Source organism: Acinonyx jubatus, chromosome C1, assembly GCF_027475565.1.
Source record: "Acinonyx jubatus isolate Ajub_Pintada_27869175 chromosome C1, VMU_Ajub_asm_v1.0, whole genome shotgun sequence".
In the NCBI taxonomy this organism is placed as follows: Eukaryota; Metazoa; Chordata; class Mammalia; order Carnivora; family Felidae; genus Acinonyx; species Acinonyx jubatus.
The window spans coordinates 43,884,150-43,900,792 of record NC_069381.1 but is presented as its reverse complement, the minus strand read 5'-3'; the positions used below and the strand labels follow the sequence as shown (position 1 = coordinate 43,900,792).

The 16,643-nt window shown below is 56.1% G+C and overlaps 1 protein-coding gene across 3 annotated transcripts; it reads right to left on the bottom strand.

The window, feature by feature from the left end:
- Positions 1-4,136: 4,136 nt before the first annotated feature.
- On the bottom strand, positions 4,137-14,820 carry TMEM61 (transmembrane protein 61). Of its 3 annotated transcripts, none has more exons than XM_053214113.1 (4): positions 14,426-14,820; positions 14,165-14,271; positions 10,160-10,509; positions 4,137-4,574 (listed from the first exon to the last, which is right to left on the bottom strand). In XM_053214113.1, the coding sequence occupies exons 2-4, from the start codon at positions 14,177-14,179 to the stop codon at positions 4,253-4,255; spliced, it is 687 nt and encodes a 228-aa protein (XP_053070088.1). In that variant the 5' UTR covers positions 14,180-14,271; positions 14,426-14,820; the 3' UTR covers positions 4,137-4,252. The 3 variants fall into 3 exon arrangements, with proteins under 3 accessions (XP_053070088.1, XP_026914896.1, XP_053070087.1); XM_027059095.2 differs by having other exon boundaries at positions 14,641-14,763; XM_053214112.1 differs by lacking the exon at positions 14,426-14,820 and having other exon boundaries at positions 14,165-14,394.
- Positions 14,821-16,643: the final 1,823 nt, after the last annotated feature.

Below are 16,643 nucleotides of genomic sequence, written 5' to 3'. Positions count from 1 at the left end.
TGGGTCGGTGGCTAAACGAGGACCGGGACCCGTGCAGCCCCAGCCCCAGTATAGATGAATCTGGTCCTTAGACTTTCAGGGAAAGCCTCCCAAGTCACTAGAGCATTTTCCTCTGCGCCCCACCTTTTAGTTCCTCGCCATGACGCAGCCTCCTTTCCCCCTTTTCTCAAAAAAAAAGAGCTTACAACAAGTAAGCTCTGGGACAAGTATGTGGTCAGTACAATGGGTCTGATGTCACCTCTTCCACAGAGCCGCGGTGACGGTTCAATGGGAACATGTTTGTCCGGAGCGTTGGAAACGTTTGGCCCTCCGTGCTTCCCGCTCCCCTCCCACCTGCCGGTGGCCTTCACCCTCCTCCCAACCTCGAGGTCGTGGGAGCAGCGGTTCAGAGGTCTGTCATCTTCCAGCAGAGGGCGCGCTAACCGCGGTTTCCTTCCTCTAGGATGCATTCAGGATCCTCTGGAAATCCTCGGAGGCGTGCGGAGGGAGGGCAGATCACACCCATTTGACAGATGCAGAAACTGAGGCTCATGGAGGCAACACCTGTAAATAGCAGAGCCAAGAATTCAAACCAGGTCCCCAGTCAGTCTCTTGCTGAGCACCTACTACACATGCTCTGTGAAGTGTGAGGGAGGCGCTCTGATAAATATGGGCTTTCAGAGAGTGATGGCGCTTGGTCCTACCTTGGGGGGCACAGTAAGATAAAGGCTCTGAGACGTGGGTGAGGTCCAGTATATGCACAAAGCAGAGTGAGGGATAGACTGGCGGTGGGGGGGGGGGCTGGGGAGGTGGGAGGAATGAAGGCACAGATTCATAGAAGGGATCCTTGAGAAGTCATTTGGAGTTCTGTCAGGGCAGGAAAGGCAGTTCCGACAAGGAGATCAGCAAGTGCAAAGGCCCAGGGGCAAGCAAGCACTGACACATGGCTGGAGCCAAACTCTAAGTGCCATGCACCTCCCCACTCCTCCACTCCCCTGCCTCCTCAGACCTGCCCCTCCCAAGTCGACTCCATCCTTCCAGCATTATTCAGGCCATCACCTGGATATCCTGGCCAGCATCCTTACCTCCCCTCTCACATCCGCATCCTGTTGGCCCTACCTCTAAGATGTAAGAATCCAATCACTTTTCACCCCCAACTGCTGCTCATCACTCAGGTCCCAGCCCCCATCATCTCTGTCTCCCTAATCGTCTCTGCTTCTACCCTTGGCCCCCGAAGTCTCTTTTCAACCCAAAGGCCAGGTCAGACCATGTCACTGCTCTGCTCAGAACCCTGGAAGGGGGCCCCGTTTTATCAGAGTAAATGCCAGAGACCTCAAAATGGCCCCCAGGCCCTGGATAATTTGCCTGTGCCACCCACCCCCTCTGAGCCCATCTCCTGCCCCGCCCCCTCTCACTGGACCCCAGCGCCCTGGCTCCGTGCTTTTCTCAGGACACAAGGCACCCCAAGGCCTTTGCACCTGCTGTTCCTTCTGCCTGCAAAACTCTTCCTCCAGACACTTGCATGCCCCCCCCGCCGCCTGCACCTCCTTCAAGCTTTTGTCCAAATGTCATCTTCATGTTGAGGCCTCCCTGCTGTGACATCTAAAACTGCAGAACCCCGCCCCCCCGCCCTGCCACCAAGGTGTTCCCTGTCCTCTCTACCAATTTACTTTTCTCCATAGTACTCGCCCCCATCTATCATGCTATATACATTATTTATTTGTCTTGTCTCTTGTCTCTTTGTTTTGTGCACTGTTGTATCCCCAGAGGCTAGGCTAGGCTCTCCCCTGATATTGGGGAAGTAAGGGATGGGTAGAAGTTCCAGCAGAGAGGGAGGCCAGAGAGGGAAGCACGGGCAGGGGGCCTCCTAGGGTCATGCCAAGGTATCTGACATCTCTGAGAGGCCAACTTGGGGTCTCTAAAGGGGGTACGCAGGGGAGGGTAACATGGATTAGATTTTAATTCTACAATTATTCTCTGGTTCCAAAAACAGGTTGGAAGAAGCAAAACAGGGTGGTGGAAGAGAGGAGCAGTTGCCAGGCTCTAGCAGAAGACTAGGGAGAGGAAAATTAAAGTGAACAATTTTGAGGAGCGATTAGTTGCTGAGGGTGGGGGCCAGGGTGTAGCTAGGGAGTTTCCTACTGGAAAATTTAGAACTGATTTGAGGTGGCGTGCTTCAGGGGGCAGGGTGACCAGCCAGCCCAGAGGGAAACAGAAGCCTGGGAGGAGCCCAGGGACAGCTTGGGAGGGGCCTGATGTCCCAGGCCCAGTGGCAGCACCACATATAAACCCTGAGTGGTGGGTGAAGAAACCAGACGGCTGCATCCAGAAGGCAAGAGTCCAGGAAGCAAGCTGGTGCCTACTGGGGGCTGTGGGAGTGGCAGACCCAGCCTCACGGCGCTCCCCCATCCTGCACCCTGCCGGAGGGTCCCCAGTTGACAGGCCACTGTGGCTCAGAAGGGGACGGTGGCTTGCCTCGCAAGAAGACTGGCTCTGTGGTCTGGCTCGGCCTCCAAGGCACTGGTGACCTTGAACAAGTCACTGCCCCTAGTGGGGGCTCTTACCGATAAGCCCCGCCCACCCCTGCTGCCTCCAGCTCCCTGACCCACCTGGCTGGGGAGATTCCTCGTTTTGGGGGAAGGAGGGAATCTGGGCTCTGCGTCCCAGCCTGGGACCCCATTAACTCCTTAGGAATTGCAGATATCTGATAAATCCCCCTTCCGCATCCTCATGATATGTGTGGGACTCTGAAGTGTGTGTGTGTGTGTGTGTGTGTGTGTAACCAGCTCAGCATCACACAGGAAGGGGAGAGTGGAGGCAGGATTCCAGTGTATGTCTCCACAATAGTGGGAAGGGTCGGGGCAGACGGGAGAGAAGGAGAGGAAGGGAAGGAGGCAGGAGTTGGTGATGGGGAGGGAGAACATTACAGAAGAGCCACAAGATCTGGCTCGCGTGGCTGAGAGGGTCCAAGAATGAGAACAGTAGCGACATCTATCCCTTCGGTCTGTCGGCGAATAGTTGCTGAGCACCTCCACGTGCCACGCGCCGTTTCTAGGCCTCAGGGACACCGAGGTAAAGGAAAGAAATACCTCTGTTCTAGCAGAGTTTCCTGGTGGAGAGAAACATACAATAAACAAAGAAACGAGAACCAATTTTAAAAGGTAAGATGTTAAATGGTGACAGGCGTTATTTAAACGATAGAGCAGGGGGCTGGGGGCTTCTGTGTTACTGGAGTGCTCAAGGAGTTCACAGGAAGGGGGGCACAGAGGGATGGGAGGGAGGTGAGGGGTGGGCTGTGGGGAAAAGCTTCTGGAGAGGGAGAAGGCAAGTGCAAGGACCCTCTGCAGCCAGAGCAGGGGCTCAGTTTCCTTGCCTGTAAATGGGAACACCACCTGTAGCACGGCAGCCTTGATGATGTGAAAGGATGGCATACAGTAGGCCCTCAGGGAATGCTGCCCCGATCCAGCTGACTGAGCCCCGGGGCTTGCTGTGTGACCCTGGGAAGGTTACTTCACCTCTTGGAGCTGGCTTTCTCAGCTGGCGAATGGGGGGAGGTAGAAATGAAGGATGCAGAATGGAGCTGGGAAGAAAATAGACATTTCTGCCATGATCTGGAAAGTAAGGGTAGGTAATGAGCTCCTGTCCCAGGAGGTATGGCAGCAGAGACCAATTGTGCGCTAATCGACACCTGCCATGGGGTTAAGACGTGTACCTGTTATTTGATGCATTAGTACTGCGCCTACAGGGTCAACGCGAGCTCACAACGCCAGCTGCTACCGTCTCGTCTATCTGTCACAACCCAGCTCCTCGGGCAGGGGCCGACGCCTCTGTCATTCCCAATTCCCATCGGATACATGAGGAAACCAAGGCAGAGAGGGCAAAGCCACTCGTTCAAGGTCACTCAACCGGCACGCGGTGGAACCCATGCCCAGGCCATCTGAATTCAGAGCCCACATTCTTCTGATCACAAACTCAGTGTGTGGCCCGAGGGCCCGCACTTTCTCATCGGCACGTCAAAATCTCCCGGCTGCTAGCTATCTGAAAGAGCCATCTCTGACATTCTGGCTGGGTCCCCCCCATGACTTGCAGCCCCACCAGCATCGTGTGCAGCAGAAAAACCACCCAGCTGGGCCCAGACAACCCACAGAGTCGCGAGAGAGAATAAAATGGATTTATTTTAAGCCGTTTGTTACACAGCCGTAGGTCGATAAAACAGCATTCAGCGACAAACATTTGCTGGGCGCCTCCTGGGTACCAGGCACTGTATTATGCACTAGAAGCTCATCTGTCTCCAGCTTTGGAGTGTGCCTCCCCCCACTGTCGTCTGAGCCGGGCCTGGGCAGGAGCACGCGGTGGCGGGGACTGTCTCTCCAGAGAGGCCGTTGACAGCACTGATGATGCTCTCGTAGCTGGGCGGTGGCAAGGGGGGCTGGGTCCCACGCAGGGCATCCCTGGAGGCACAGTCCTTCGGGCTTTCTTCCGCGGGGTACGCAGGGGGCGTCGGGGGCCCCTCGGCAGGTGGCGTCGGGGGCCCCTCGGCAAGTGGCCAGCCCACGGCCTCCTCGTAAGTGGGGATGCCAAGCACCTTTGGGATCCTGCAGGACAGAAGAAGAGAGGCTGTAGCAGGGGCAAGGGCAAACGTACTGCACGCCAGGGAAAGCGCAAGGGAGGCTGGGGCTGGGGAAGACTTCACACCCTGTCCAAACCCGTTGTGGGCCCCAGGTACACACTCAGAGCTTGGAATGAGTCAGCTCTGCCCACCGCAGCCCTCCCACTCTGCCCGCCCCATCCTGTGAGTTCTCCACACGCGCTCGCTCGCTGCAACTCCTAGTTCTCTCTGCCGGGAAGTTCCATCCTCCCCCACCTCCCTCCCTGCTGGCCCATCCCCACTTGTCCTTTTAGGCTCTTCTGGGAAGCTTTCTTGACTGGTCCCCCCTCTCCGCGCAAAGCTCTCGCTCCCTGCTCTGGGCTCCCAGAGGGCTCTTCCCCGACACTGCATTGACCCTACCAGGTCCCCTAGGTTGTCCCTGAGGGCAAGGATGGACTTTGAGCATCCACGGGCTGAGGGCAGGTGCCTGGGGATGTTTGTTGAAAGAAGGATGGCTCATCGGCAGGAAGACTTCTAGCTTATTGTAATAATCCCTTACAAGATCCGGAGTTGTAGATACTCCAGGCGGGATGGGAGACATCGATTCTCCTGCCCATCTGGATGCTTGAGGCCCCAATATGGCAAGTCTGCGAAGTGATTACTTCCACTTGCATACCTCCAGAGATGGAGAGCTCACTACCTACCAGGTCAACCACATCCATCTCTAAACAGCCTGGCTTTCCTGTGACTTGCCCTACCTCTAACAAATGAATGACCCCGCAGGGACTTGAGGCACAGACCAGGTCTTCTGTGGCTTCTGTGACCGGCCCCCACAGGTTAGATTCAAAAAACAGGTTACCTGTATTCTAGCCTCAATGCTGATGGGAACGAGGCTGGCCCTCAGTCCTCTCAGAACCCTGGCGGGTCACCTCTGGGGAGGTGGTGCTTCTTTCCCTTCCCAGGACGCCAGGGGACAGGAGTGGCATTGATCCCACGTCTGAGCTGATTCCCCTTTGGGGATGATCCTGCCAGATACAGGAGCTGACCAAGTGACCTTGAAGGTTGCTTCTCGCACCAAGTGACTGAAGGGCTGGTTATGAGCCTGGGCTGTGGCTAGTTCAACTCTCTGCTATGCCACATTCTTGGTGGTAGATCATGGGTCAGTAACTCCATTAATCTGAGCCTCAGTTTCCCCATCTACACAATGAGGACAGCAAGGGCACCTACCTCCCAGGACTTTATGAAGATTAATTGAGATAATACAGGGGAAGGGGCACTTAGCACATGTTCCGTGAACAGGATCTGATAACAAAAGCTCAAAAGTCTCTTCGAGGAAGGGGTGTGGGGGACAAAAGTTATCATAGATCACCCGCACGGTAAGTGCCATACAGGCTGCTGCTTGCCCAAAGTTATCAGTCTGGAGCTGGTGGGGAAGCAGTTCAATGCATACCATGGCTTCTGCCGGTGTAGACAGGGGAGGGGCTGATGGCAGGAGGCTGGCCCCGGGGGGGTCGGAGGAGGTAGTGGAGGGAACTTCACTCCAGGGGCTGGTAGGGGGCAGTGCTAGGTACCTGCTCTCACCCCTCACTTGAGCATCCACCCCCCGCCGGGGACATGGCCCTTCTCTGGACAGCGTGTCTTCTCAGCCCGAGCCAACCGCAGCCATCAGAGTGACCCACTGGGGAGGCAGGCTCGCTGCTCCAGCCATAGACAGAGTCATGGACTAGGCTGGTGGGGAGCTCAGGGTTAACCCCCAGCCTGCATGCCAATCTGATAGAGGGCACCGGCCAGGAGCCAGATCTGGGCTCCCCATCCAGTGCTGTGACACATCTCTCCCACAGACCCTCCTCCTCTGGAAGGCAGCCCGGGAGCCCTGCTACTGAGGGAGCTGATAAGGGGTCTCAGTCTCCCCTCAGCTCCCAGCATCCTTTGCACGTGAGGGCAGGCAAAGAATATTGCTTCTGGAGGCAAGCAGGCTAGACTCCACTGTCTCGTGCTGTGCCTTGTTCACATGGCCCCTCTGAGCCTCCTTCTCCTCATCTGTAAAATGGGGATGAGAATTCCCATTTTATAGATTCAGGGGAGGGGAAACTGGAAAAAGCTTTGACAGCACTGGGAAAAATGCGGGTAATACAGCTTCCAGAGCCCTATGTCTCCCTCCCCTCCCGTGTGCCCCAGCCACACCCCTTCCACTCCCTGGTTCCCCAAGGCCTGGAGATGCCAGACAGATTTGGGGTATGCCTGGGACCACCCCAGCAGGCAACAGCTGGCAGGGCAGGGCACAGATGCCAGGGAAGCTCACCCCACAGCAGGAAGTTTGCTTAGAGGGCAGACGTGGAGTGGCCCTAGTGCCACCTGCCGTCACATTAGTAGCCAGCGTGGCCCAGCCAGCCCCAAGTCCTGTTCCTATGGTCCAGAGGCTGGGAACTGGGGGAACAGGAGGCCCCATGCAGAGCTGCCATATCACACACACACACACACACACACACACACACACACACGGGTGGTATATTCTGGATACGGCGCCCTGCAGGGGTGTGGGGTGGGCCCGCCGCTCTGGTCCCCAGGCCAGCAAGCTCCAGGGGAGGCTGGGGCTGGCCTCGGCTCTGCCACCCTTCAGCTGAGTCAGGCAACCACAGTCGGGAAAGGGAAAGGGACAAGGACGGAATACTATTCGCCCAACGTGTAAGCTCCCTAAACGTGTTAGGACAACTCTGGGGGCTCGGCTCTCAGCCACAGTACAGATGAGTAAAGGCCAAGCATCAACCAAGCAGCAGAGCCCCCAGTCCTAATTGCCAAGCTCAAGCCAACGGCACCTATCGCCCTTCTTGCCATCCCAGCCCTGAATCTCCCCACACCTTTAGCGCCGTCTTCTGTGAAATAGGCCTAATCCTAACGCTTAACTCCCAAGCTGTTGAGACTCAAATCAGGCAGCGGGCACTAGAGTGCACTGCAAGCCGTAAGGCACAGTCATACGCAGCCGCAAAGCTAAAGTGTGCACGAACTTTGCCAGGCATACACTTCCCCATCTCTCACCTCATCTGAGCCTAACAGCAATCTCAGGAGAAAGTTCTGGCATGGCCACATGACAGATGAAGAATTAGATATGGTTCGGAGAGTCTAAGTAACACGCTCAAGGGCGCACAGCTTAGAAAAGAGCTGACACTGACACCCTCACGTCTGAATAGACCCGTGCTTTTCCTTTTAATTTTTTTTTAACGTTTATTCATTTTTGAGACAGAGAGAGACAGAGCATGAACGGGGAGGGTCAGAGAGAGGGAGACACAGAATCTGAAACAGGCTCCAGGCTCTGAGCCCTCAGCACAGAGCCCGACGCGGGGCTTGAACTCACGAACCGCGAGATCATGACCTGAGCCGAAGTCGGACGCTTAACCGACCGGGCCACCCAGGCGCCCCGACCCGTGCTTTTTCTGCTATACTCACTGAGGACAGGGGCCCTGGGAGACCTCCTGTCCAGCCACCAGCGGGGTCAGATGCGGGGCTCACCAGCAGCAAGGCTGGGCTGTGTCAGCTTTCGGGGACAAGAAAGGGGCATGAACAGAAGCAGCCTCCCTGACATCCAGCCATCCTAGTTCTGAACCTAAGACTTGGGTCTCCGAACCTGATGGGCCACGAGCACCCACCCGAGTAGGCTTCTTCCCCAGCCCTGCTGGGAATGAAATCCAACTGGCCCCACCGACAGACGCTGTTGAGTCAACACGGCTGTGTATACAGACAACATCCGCCCCCAGCAGTCCGGCCAGGCTAGAAGGGCAAGCAGGGACAGGTTACAGTTGCAGCACCCTGAGGTGTGGCCTGGTTCCCCTCCAGTCACCCACCACCTCGCTGTGTGACCAGGTAGGTCACTGGTCTCTCTGAGACCCGGGCTTCTCATCTGAGACGTGAGGGGATTGGCTGGAGGCCCTGCCCGTCCCTCTCTCACAGTTGGGTCAAACCAAGGCCAGACCATTGTACCAAATGGCCCCTGGTGAATACTCTATTGTCTCTGACCCCAGGGAATCGCAGGCCAGTTGCAGGAAGAATTTGTTACATTCTTTAACTCACAATACTGTTTTTCCCTCTCCCTAAGGAAAGAAGGGTGTCCAGGTCCCAGGCCAGCTCGCTAGTGTCTGACTTAGCCCCTAACACACACAAGCTTTGCAGCCAGCGGGCTCTGCCACTTTTTAGCTGTGTAACCTTCACCTTCTTCTTCCATAAACGGCAACAGAAATTCTTACCTTGCAGGCAGACAAGACCGGGGATGCATGCGGGCCGCCCAATATGGAGGCACTGCCCATGCTTGACTGAATGAATACATATTTAACAAGTGCACACATAATGCATCATTTTCTCCCCCAGGTAAAAAAAAAAAAAAAAAAAAAAAAAAAGCTTTTGGTATCTTGGTGATGCTCTGTAGATGTATATAATACAGAGATACATACAGAGCAGACAAATATGCAATATATCTGTGGTATGAAAATTTCATGGAGGGGGTGTGGGATTAAGAAAAAAATGCCAGGGCGCCTGGGTGGCTCAGTCAGTTAAGGGTCAGACTCCTGATCTTGGCTTAGGTCATGATCTCACAGTTCGCGGGTTCCAGCCCCGCGTCGGGCTCTGCACTGACAGCACGGGGCCTGGAGCCTGCTTGGGATTCTCTCTCTCCCTCCCTCTTTGCCTCTCCCCGGCTCACTCACGCCCTCTCTCTCTCTCTCAAAACAAACAAATAAATAAATAAACATTGAAAAAAAAAAATACCTAAAAGGCTCCTTAGAGGGAGAGATAATTTTAAAAAGGTTGAGAAATACGGTCTTAATGCAAGATTTTGTCTCCACCCCAGAGCCTTTGCACATGCTCTTCACCGCGTCTCTACATTATCCACTTCAGGAACAGCTGACACTTCCTGTGCACCTACTGTGTGCCAGGCACTGGGCTACGTTCTACACAGACATCATCCCATTGGATTCTCCCCCATGTCCCCTGAGCTAGGGAGCAGTGAGGGTGCAGACTCAGTTCAAGTCCCAACTCACACACACGTTAGCTGGGTGTCCTTGGGCAAGTTAGTTAATGTCTTGGCACTTTGGGCTCCTCATCTATAGATGGAGTTAATAACAGTCCCTACTTCAGAGAGCTGCTGGGAAAACAAAATGAGTAAATATATGAAAAGCACTTAGAACAGTGTCCCGCAGATGGTAAGTGCAGGTATTTGCTATTATTGTGCTATTCTTACTCCTGTCTCATTTCAGATGAGGAAGTTGAGGCTCGGTAGGGTTGTACAATCTACTTGAAGTCCTACTTGCTAGTCAGTGATAGAACCAGGAGAGGATTCCAGGAGGTTTACCCCTGGGCCTGGGCTCTTAACCCCTCTGCTACTCTGCCCTGTATGTACCATGCTGAGTTCAATTGCCACCTCCTCCACGAAGCCTTCCTGGATTTCTCCATGTCTCTACAGGACCCTGTCCGTCCCTCTCTGACTGCTCTAACTACCCTGGTTTGTCAAAGTCTGTCAAAGGGCTTGAAACCCCTCCAGGACTCTGCTGATGACAGTGCTTTATCCACCATTCCCGCCCATCACCTCCACCCTGCCCTGCTGACCTGTAGCTCTCCTTCTCCGAGGGCTCCACAGTGAGGTAGTACAGGTCTCTGGAGAGGTGATATGGGTCCCATCGGGGAGGCCCCCGGGTGCTGGCCTTGATGGACCACAGCAAGCCGAAGAGTAGTAGCAGGCCGCCTGCACCGCAGCAGAAGAAGCTGACGGACCTGAGCAGGGGACTGGGGGCCGGAGGCACCGGATGCCCCGTGGGAGGGGCCGGCTGGCCGGGCTGAGCACCTGCTTCTCCTTCACTCCACCAAGCAAAGCAGAGTGTCCCAGCTACCAGAAGCACCGTGCCGCTGACCGTCATGCAGTAATGGAGCGTGGAGGCCGCTCGGCTCACGTCACACGTCTGAACACAGAGAAGGGGAGACAGGAGGTAATGGGCCACGAGGCAGGTCTACTGGGGTGCTGCAGACCCACGTTTTAGTCCTCCCCTGTCTGAGGTCACGGTGTAACCTTGGAGAGGCCATTTGACTCCTCTGTGCCTCAGTTTCCTCATCTGTTAAACGGAGATGACACTCCCGACTTTGCAGGGCCGTTTCGAAGGCCACAGAGAATGTGTCTCAAGTTACCCAGCACCATGCCTGGGGCCCAGGAGCTCAGTAAGTGTGGCTATGTTCACTCTGGGCCTCTCCGGGCCTCATAGGTCCCATCAGCCTGGTGGGTATGACTCCCACCCCCACCCCGTCTACTACAGGCTGGGAGGGAAGAGAGTGAACACCTGTTGAGTCCAGCAGGCCTTCAGGGTCGAGACCTGCTGGTTCTGCATTGCCTCACCTCCCCTGGTCACAATCCCAAGAGGTCGAATTTGACAGAGGAAGGCACCGAAACCCAGGGCGGGTAAAGCAGCAAGAGTGAAGTCCCAAGTTGAAATGCAGGACCTGAGGCACCTTTGTGCAAAAAGGTGTTCACCATGGCCTTATGGATAATGGATATGGATAATGGATAATGGATAATTTTCCAAATTATTCCTAATTTGGAAAAAGTCTAAACGTCCAACTATAGGCAACTGGTGAATAAACCATGGCGTACCCTCTAGATGGGATGTTAACAGCTCGTCTGAAAAAACAAGCTCAGTACAAGTGTTTAACAACAGGGGAGACGTGTATATCTTCCTTCTTTCAGCTTTTTTTTTTTGAGAGAGAGAGAGAATCTTAAGCAGGCTCCACACTTGGCATGAGCTGGAAGCAGGACTTGATCCCACGACCCTGGGATCATGACCTGAGCGGAAAAAACAGTCAGATGCTCAGGAGACTGAGCCACGCAGGCGCCCCTCTTTTTTCAGCTTTGTATGCCAAAGGGAAGCATGTCAATTACGCATAGGGAAGCATGTCAATCGGATAAAGAAAAAATGCACAGGAAAAACGCAAACTGGGAGCAAAACTGGCCCCAGAGCATACAGACAGGAAGAGGCTGAAACCCACGTCCACGTTGTCCCCAAAGCCAATCTCTAGGCCATTGTACATGCTGTTCCCTCTGTCTGATAACTTGCCATTATCTCCCCTCAAGTCTCAGATTGGTCCTCACCCAAGAAGCCTTCACTTCAACACCAAGTGCCCCGGGCCTTCTTGCATCACAGCACCTCTCTGACTGTGCTCAGCCTCTCCTTCGCTTGTCCTGCCCACCAGCCAGTGAGCACACTGAGGACAGGCCCATAGTGGCCCCGTTCACTGCTGTATCCCCCGGTGCCTAGCACATAGTAGCTGCTCAATGAACATTTGTTGAAGAAATTCTCTTAAGTGAGGGAAGGCGTTACTGGGCAAACACTTGTTACGTGAACAGCCTCCCTTACAGCTGGGAGGGGCCAGGACAAGGGAGGCGACACAGGAGTTCGGCAGCTGCAACAGCCAGCCACGGAGTGGAGACCTGGCCTTGGTCCCCATTCTGCAGCTCTGGGGTGAGCTTACCGACCGCTCCGGGCCTGTTTCCTTACCCTTACAAAGGTCAGGTTCTTTAGCAGGCTGCTAGAAGTTAGAGACACCATCCTTTTCCAAAATCTGAGTCAGAGAAGCAGGGGGCTGGGGAACTCACAGACCTGAGACTTCAGGGATCAGGAATGCCTTCCAAATGAGGGCTTACCCGGCCAAATATGCTGCACCCAAACAATGCCCTGCTGTGTAGCTGCTAGCTCCTAGGAGAGCTGAGGGGGGGGGGGGGCATCATGTTCAAGATACAGCAGGTGAAGCTTTAGACTTCAAAAGGGCATGTCGTCAATTCTGTTTAAAAACACATGTGCGTTGAGGGGGGGCGCCTGGGCGGCTCAGTCAGTTAAGCATCCAACTTCGGCTCAGGCCATGATCTCGCAGTTCGTGGGTTCGAGCCCCGTGTCGGGCTCTGTGCCTACAGCCTGGCGCCTTCGGATTCTGTGTCTCCCTTGCTCTCTGCCCCTCCCCCGTTCTGGGTCTGTCTGTCTGTCTGTCTCTCTCTCTCTCAAAAATAAGCAAACATTTAAAAACACATACACGTGTGTGTACACGTGTACCTATGAGAGAGAATGTATACATGTAGCAGGGGTGTTCTAAGAGTGGACCCCAAATCTTTCTGAGCCCCCAGACCACCCGCAGCGTATAGAAAAATGTCATCCGTAAATCACCTGCCGTTCTCTTCCTGTGAATCGGTCTGTGGGGCAAGTGCCTCCTGTGTCCATGATTGTGGGGGGAGGAGATGAACCCGACTCCTCCCTCTCCGAAGTTAGACAGCTACGAGAGGCTGCCGAGCGGGAGAGCTGCAGCAATCAGCTTGGAAAACCCACTTAAAACCCACAGCAGATCAGTAACAGTTCATAACGCCTTGCCTGTATACCAAGGCCCCTCTTCACACTCCCCACAACCGAGGGGGGTGGGTAGGGCAGGGCGAGAAAATTCTTGCTTTGCAAATGAGGAGACCTAGCCCAGAAAGGTGGAGGACTCTGCCCAAAGCCAGAAATTGCTTTGCTGCTCAACCCTTGAAGAACTTGCCTCTGCACAGGGCAACTTCAGGTGCCCTTAGACTCCTATAAAAGCAACAGTTGCTCGTTGTGAGAAAAAGAGAGGACCCCAGAAGTGAATAAAAATGCAACATATGAATCATCATTGCTTCCGCCCCTCAGGATGAACATGACCTGCGTGTGAGGCGTCCCCTTTCCATCTCTCCCTTGCCCTACGTACATGATGATGGAGGCGGCAGACGTGTGCTGGGCATTTACACGGGCTGGGCACCACCCCGCGCTTTATCGGTGCCCCCGACTGAATCCTTGCAACAGCCTCATGGAGCTTGGAGGGTGACAGCTTGCCTGGGGTCAGTGCCAAATTTGAACCCAATGCTGGGGACCTGGGGACCTCGTCCTGGGGAGTCGTCTGTCCCCACCCAGGGCCCTCATTTCACATCCCCCCCTTCAAGACCCAGTCCAAACACCACCTCCTCCCAGTGGCCCACCTGCTGCTGCCAGCCCCACCTCCCACCAGCCAGAGGAGGCCTATCCCTGCCTCCGATTTATCGCTCCCTCTAACTGCGGCCATTCCATGAGCCCTGTGACCTTGAAACTGCTCAGCATCTCTGAGCTCAAAGTCTGCCTCTCAGGGAAGAGCAAGTGGTAAAGAGGAGGCGGCAAGACAGCAAGCTGTAATGAAGCACGGTGATCAGAGCTGGACAAGGATGGACCCTGACTCTGACACTGTGCAATTTATCTAGCTTCTCCGTGCCTCAGCTCCCTCCTCTGTAAAATGGGCACCATTACACTGTCTCTGCAACCAACAAGGGAACTCCAAGTGCCACCCTTCCGGAAGAGCTAAGCCGTCTGAACAGGAAGTGGTCCAAACCATCGCAATCAACTTTTGGGTAAACTAAGGCCCATGGCAATGCTCAAGGCCACCCGGCCAGTTAGAACACAGGAAGAGGACCTGGGTGTCCACTCTGCACCGCCAAGCCACCGAAGTCAAGGTGAAGAGAGGGGGGTCCAGGCGGGGTCAGCATTAGGAGGCGCTGAGATGCTCGGGAAGGAAGGAGAGGAGGAAGCTTATACCCACCTCAGATGAAGCCATCAGGCGGCAGGTGGTCAGGCGTGGTCCAGGCGCAGGGACCAGAGGGAGGTGCAATCCTGGGGATGGGTGTCCCTCGGGTTTGCAGGAGGCGCCTGGAGTTAGGGAGCAGCCCTGTTGAAGGTCCCCTAGCCCGGTTGTCCGCGTTCCCCCGAAAGCCCCAAGGTCGGGCTCTCCCTCTGGTCCGAGGGTATCCGAATGCCCGCCCCCCCCCCCCCCCCCGCCGCCCGCAGTCGCCGTGCGTCCCACCCGCTCCCGCCACCCCCTACGCGGTGCAGCGAGGTGCCCAGCAGGCCGCACCCCACGCGTGCCTGCCCTGGGTGGGGGGGGAAGGGGGGGGCTGTGATCCCCGCAGGGGCTCTGCGAGCTGCAGGGGCGCTCTGGGGCGCCAGGCGTGTGCGGGGCCGGGCTTCGTCCTCCGCCCCCGACTGGGGCTCGAGCTGGGGGGGCACCTGCCGCCCCACCTCCCCTGCGATCCCGGTCCTCGCGTGCCGTCGGTCAGGCCAGAGACTCCGGGTGGCCGCTCTGGGAGCTCCAGGTGCCGCGCCTCGGCGCTGCCGGCCCCGCCCGACCTTAAAGCGACAGCGCGACCGGGGAGGGAGGGGTTAGGGTTTCTAGGCCGCGGGGAGCGCAGGGCAGGGGTGGCCACCAACGGGAGCTGGCTGTCCTCGCAGCCGTCCCGCCCCGCTGCCCCACTGGAGCGGGCTTGAGAGCCCAGACGGACTCCTCCCAGAGCCACCAAACCTCAGTCCCGGTCGAGAGGGCTCTAGGAGACCTGAGCCCATGCCTCCTCGCTCTCACTCTACAGAGAGGGAAACTGAGGCCCAAAGAGGGTTTACCGCATACTTCTTGGTAGTGACTGGCTTTTGCTTCTCAGCGCACTGAATCTGAGAGCAGGCCTCCCTCCAGGACCTCAGATCCTGAGGAGGAAGGCGTTCTCAGAAATAACGGCTGGCATTTACACGCTTCCCCCAGTCCCCGCAGGAGGTGGCTGCCCTGGCCCTGAGAGGCTGGGGACACTGGGGCTTGGGAGCAGGGCCTCCCACCTGCTGTGTGACCTAACTTCTCTGCACCTTCTTCCTTCTGTGGCAAAGGAGGGCTGATGATTCCAACTCACAGGTCTTCCGGGACTGAATGCGTTAAGTGGGGCAGGTTAAGTGCTAGGCCATTTACCAAGTGCAGGCTAAAGGCGGTCTGGGGGGGACAGGTGATTTAGGAGTCTGCAGGTCGGGTGAGGCGTATGGAGGTGTATGGAGTCTTCTACAGGGGGACACCTGAGGACTCCTAGAGCGTCAGGAATGGGGCGTCGTGAGTGCAAAGCCTGGGCAAAATCACAGGCTGGTTAAACCTCCACAGATCCATGTTGGTCAAAGAAAGCCAGCCCCTGGACTAGCTGAGGCCCTGGTTTTGCTTTTGTCTTTTCCTGCTGCTCCAACAAGCCAGGGGACTGGGCCACATTCCCCTCAGCCACAGCCAATGGTTCCCCACCAAACTGGTGGCGACCAACTGTCCTTCCAGCCCAGGGACACAGAAGGTCAGAGCAGCCTGTCCAGCTGGGATCTAAAGCTCAGAGAGGGGAAACCGCGGCCTCAATCATACAGCAGGTCAGCAGCGGGGCCCAGGTCCTGGGTTCCTTCCCTCCTCGTCTCCAAGGAAATGCCACCCAAGAGCATTAGTGTTCTCTGAGCACAGACTCCTCTGACTGTGAGGTCCTTTTCATCTTGGCTGTGTGTGAGCCTCAGGAAGCTCGGGAGGCCTACAGAGAGTTGAGAAGCGGCTGACCTCAGACCAGAACCTCCTTCAGCTTTGCTGTTCTCAATCTGGAGGTGGGGACAAGCTGGTGGGGACCAAAGGCCCCCAGCAGCCCCCGTGGTGCCCTCATGGACTTGCTCCGAGGACAGAGATAAGAGGAGGAAGCTCCTCCTTGAAGCACCCTGCCCCACTCACTCCTGCAGGGGCAGGCGTCCATGCAGGGCGTGAGCCCCTCACTGATCAGGACCCATCGACCCCGCCAGTCCTCCGTCAGTAGGCCCGGGGGTACGTCACAAGTTGGTGAGGTGGAGGTCCCCACTTGGGGACACCCCTGACCCTGCTTAAACCTGAGTCCCCTGGCCCAGGCTGGACACCAGGCCCTGGAGTTGGACAGGTTGTGTTCTGTCCCGACTCAGCCACCTCCAGGCAAGAAGACCCTGGCCACATCCTTTTCTTGGACCTGCTGTTGCTTTATCTATAAAGTGGAGATCATGGCCCCTCCTTCCCAGGGTAGCTATGAGGGTTAATTAAGGCCTTATGCATAAGAAGCTGGCCTGGGCGCACTCTCACATGGCATCGTGGCTCTATTTGTGATTCTCTCCTAGCTGATGGTGACCTCCCCAAGGGCAGGGACCAGATGTGGCTGGGCTCAGGACCCAGCCAGGCCCAGCACCGCCGGGACCAGAGTGCTCGTAGACCCTTCCTGAGCAAGCAA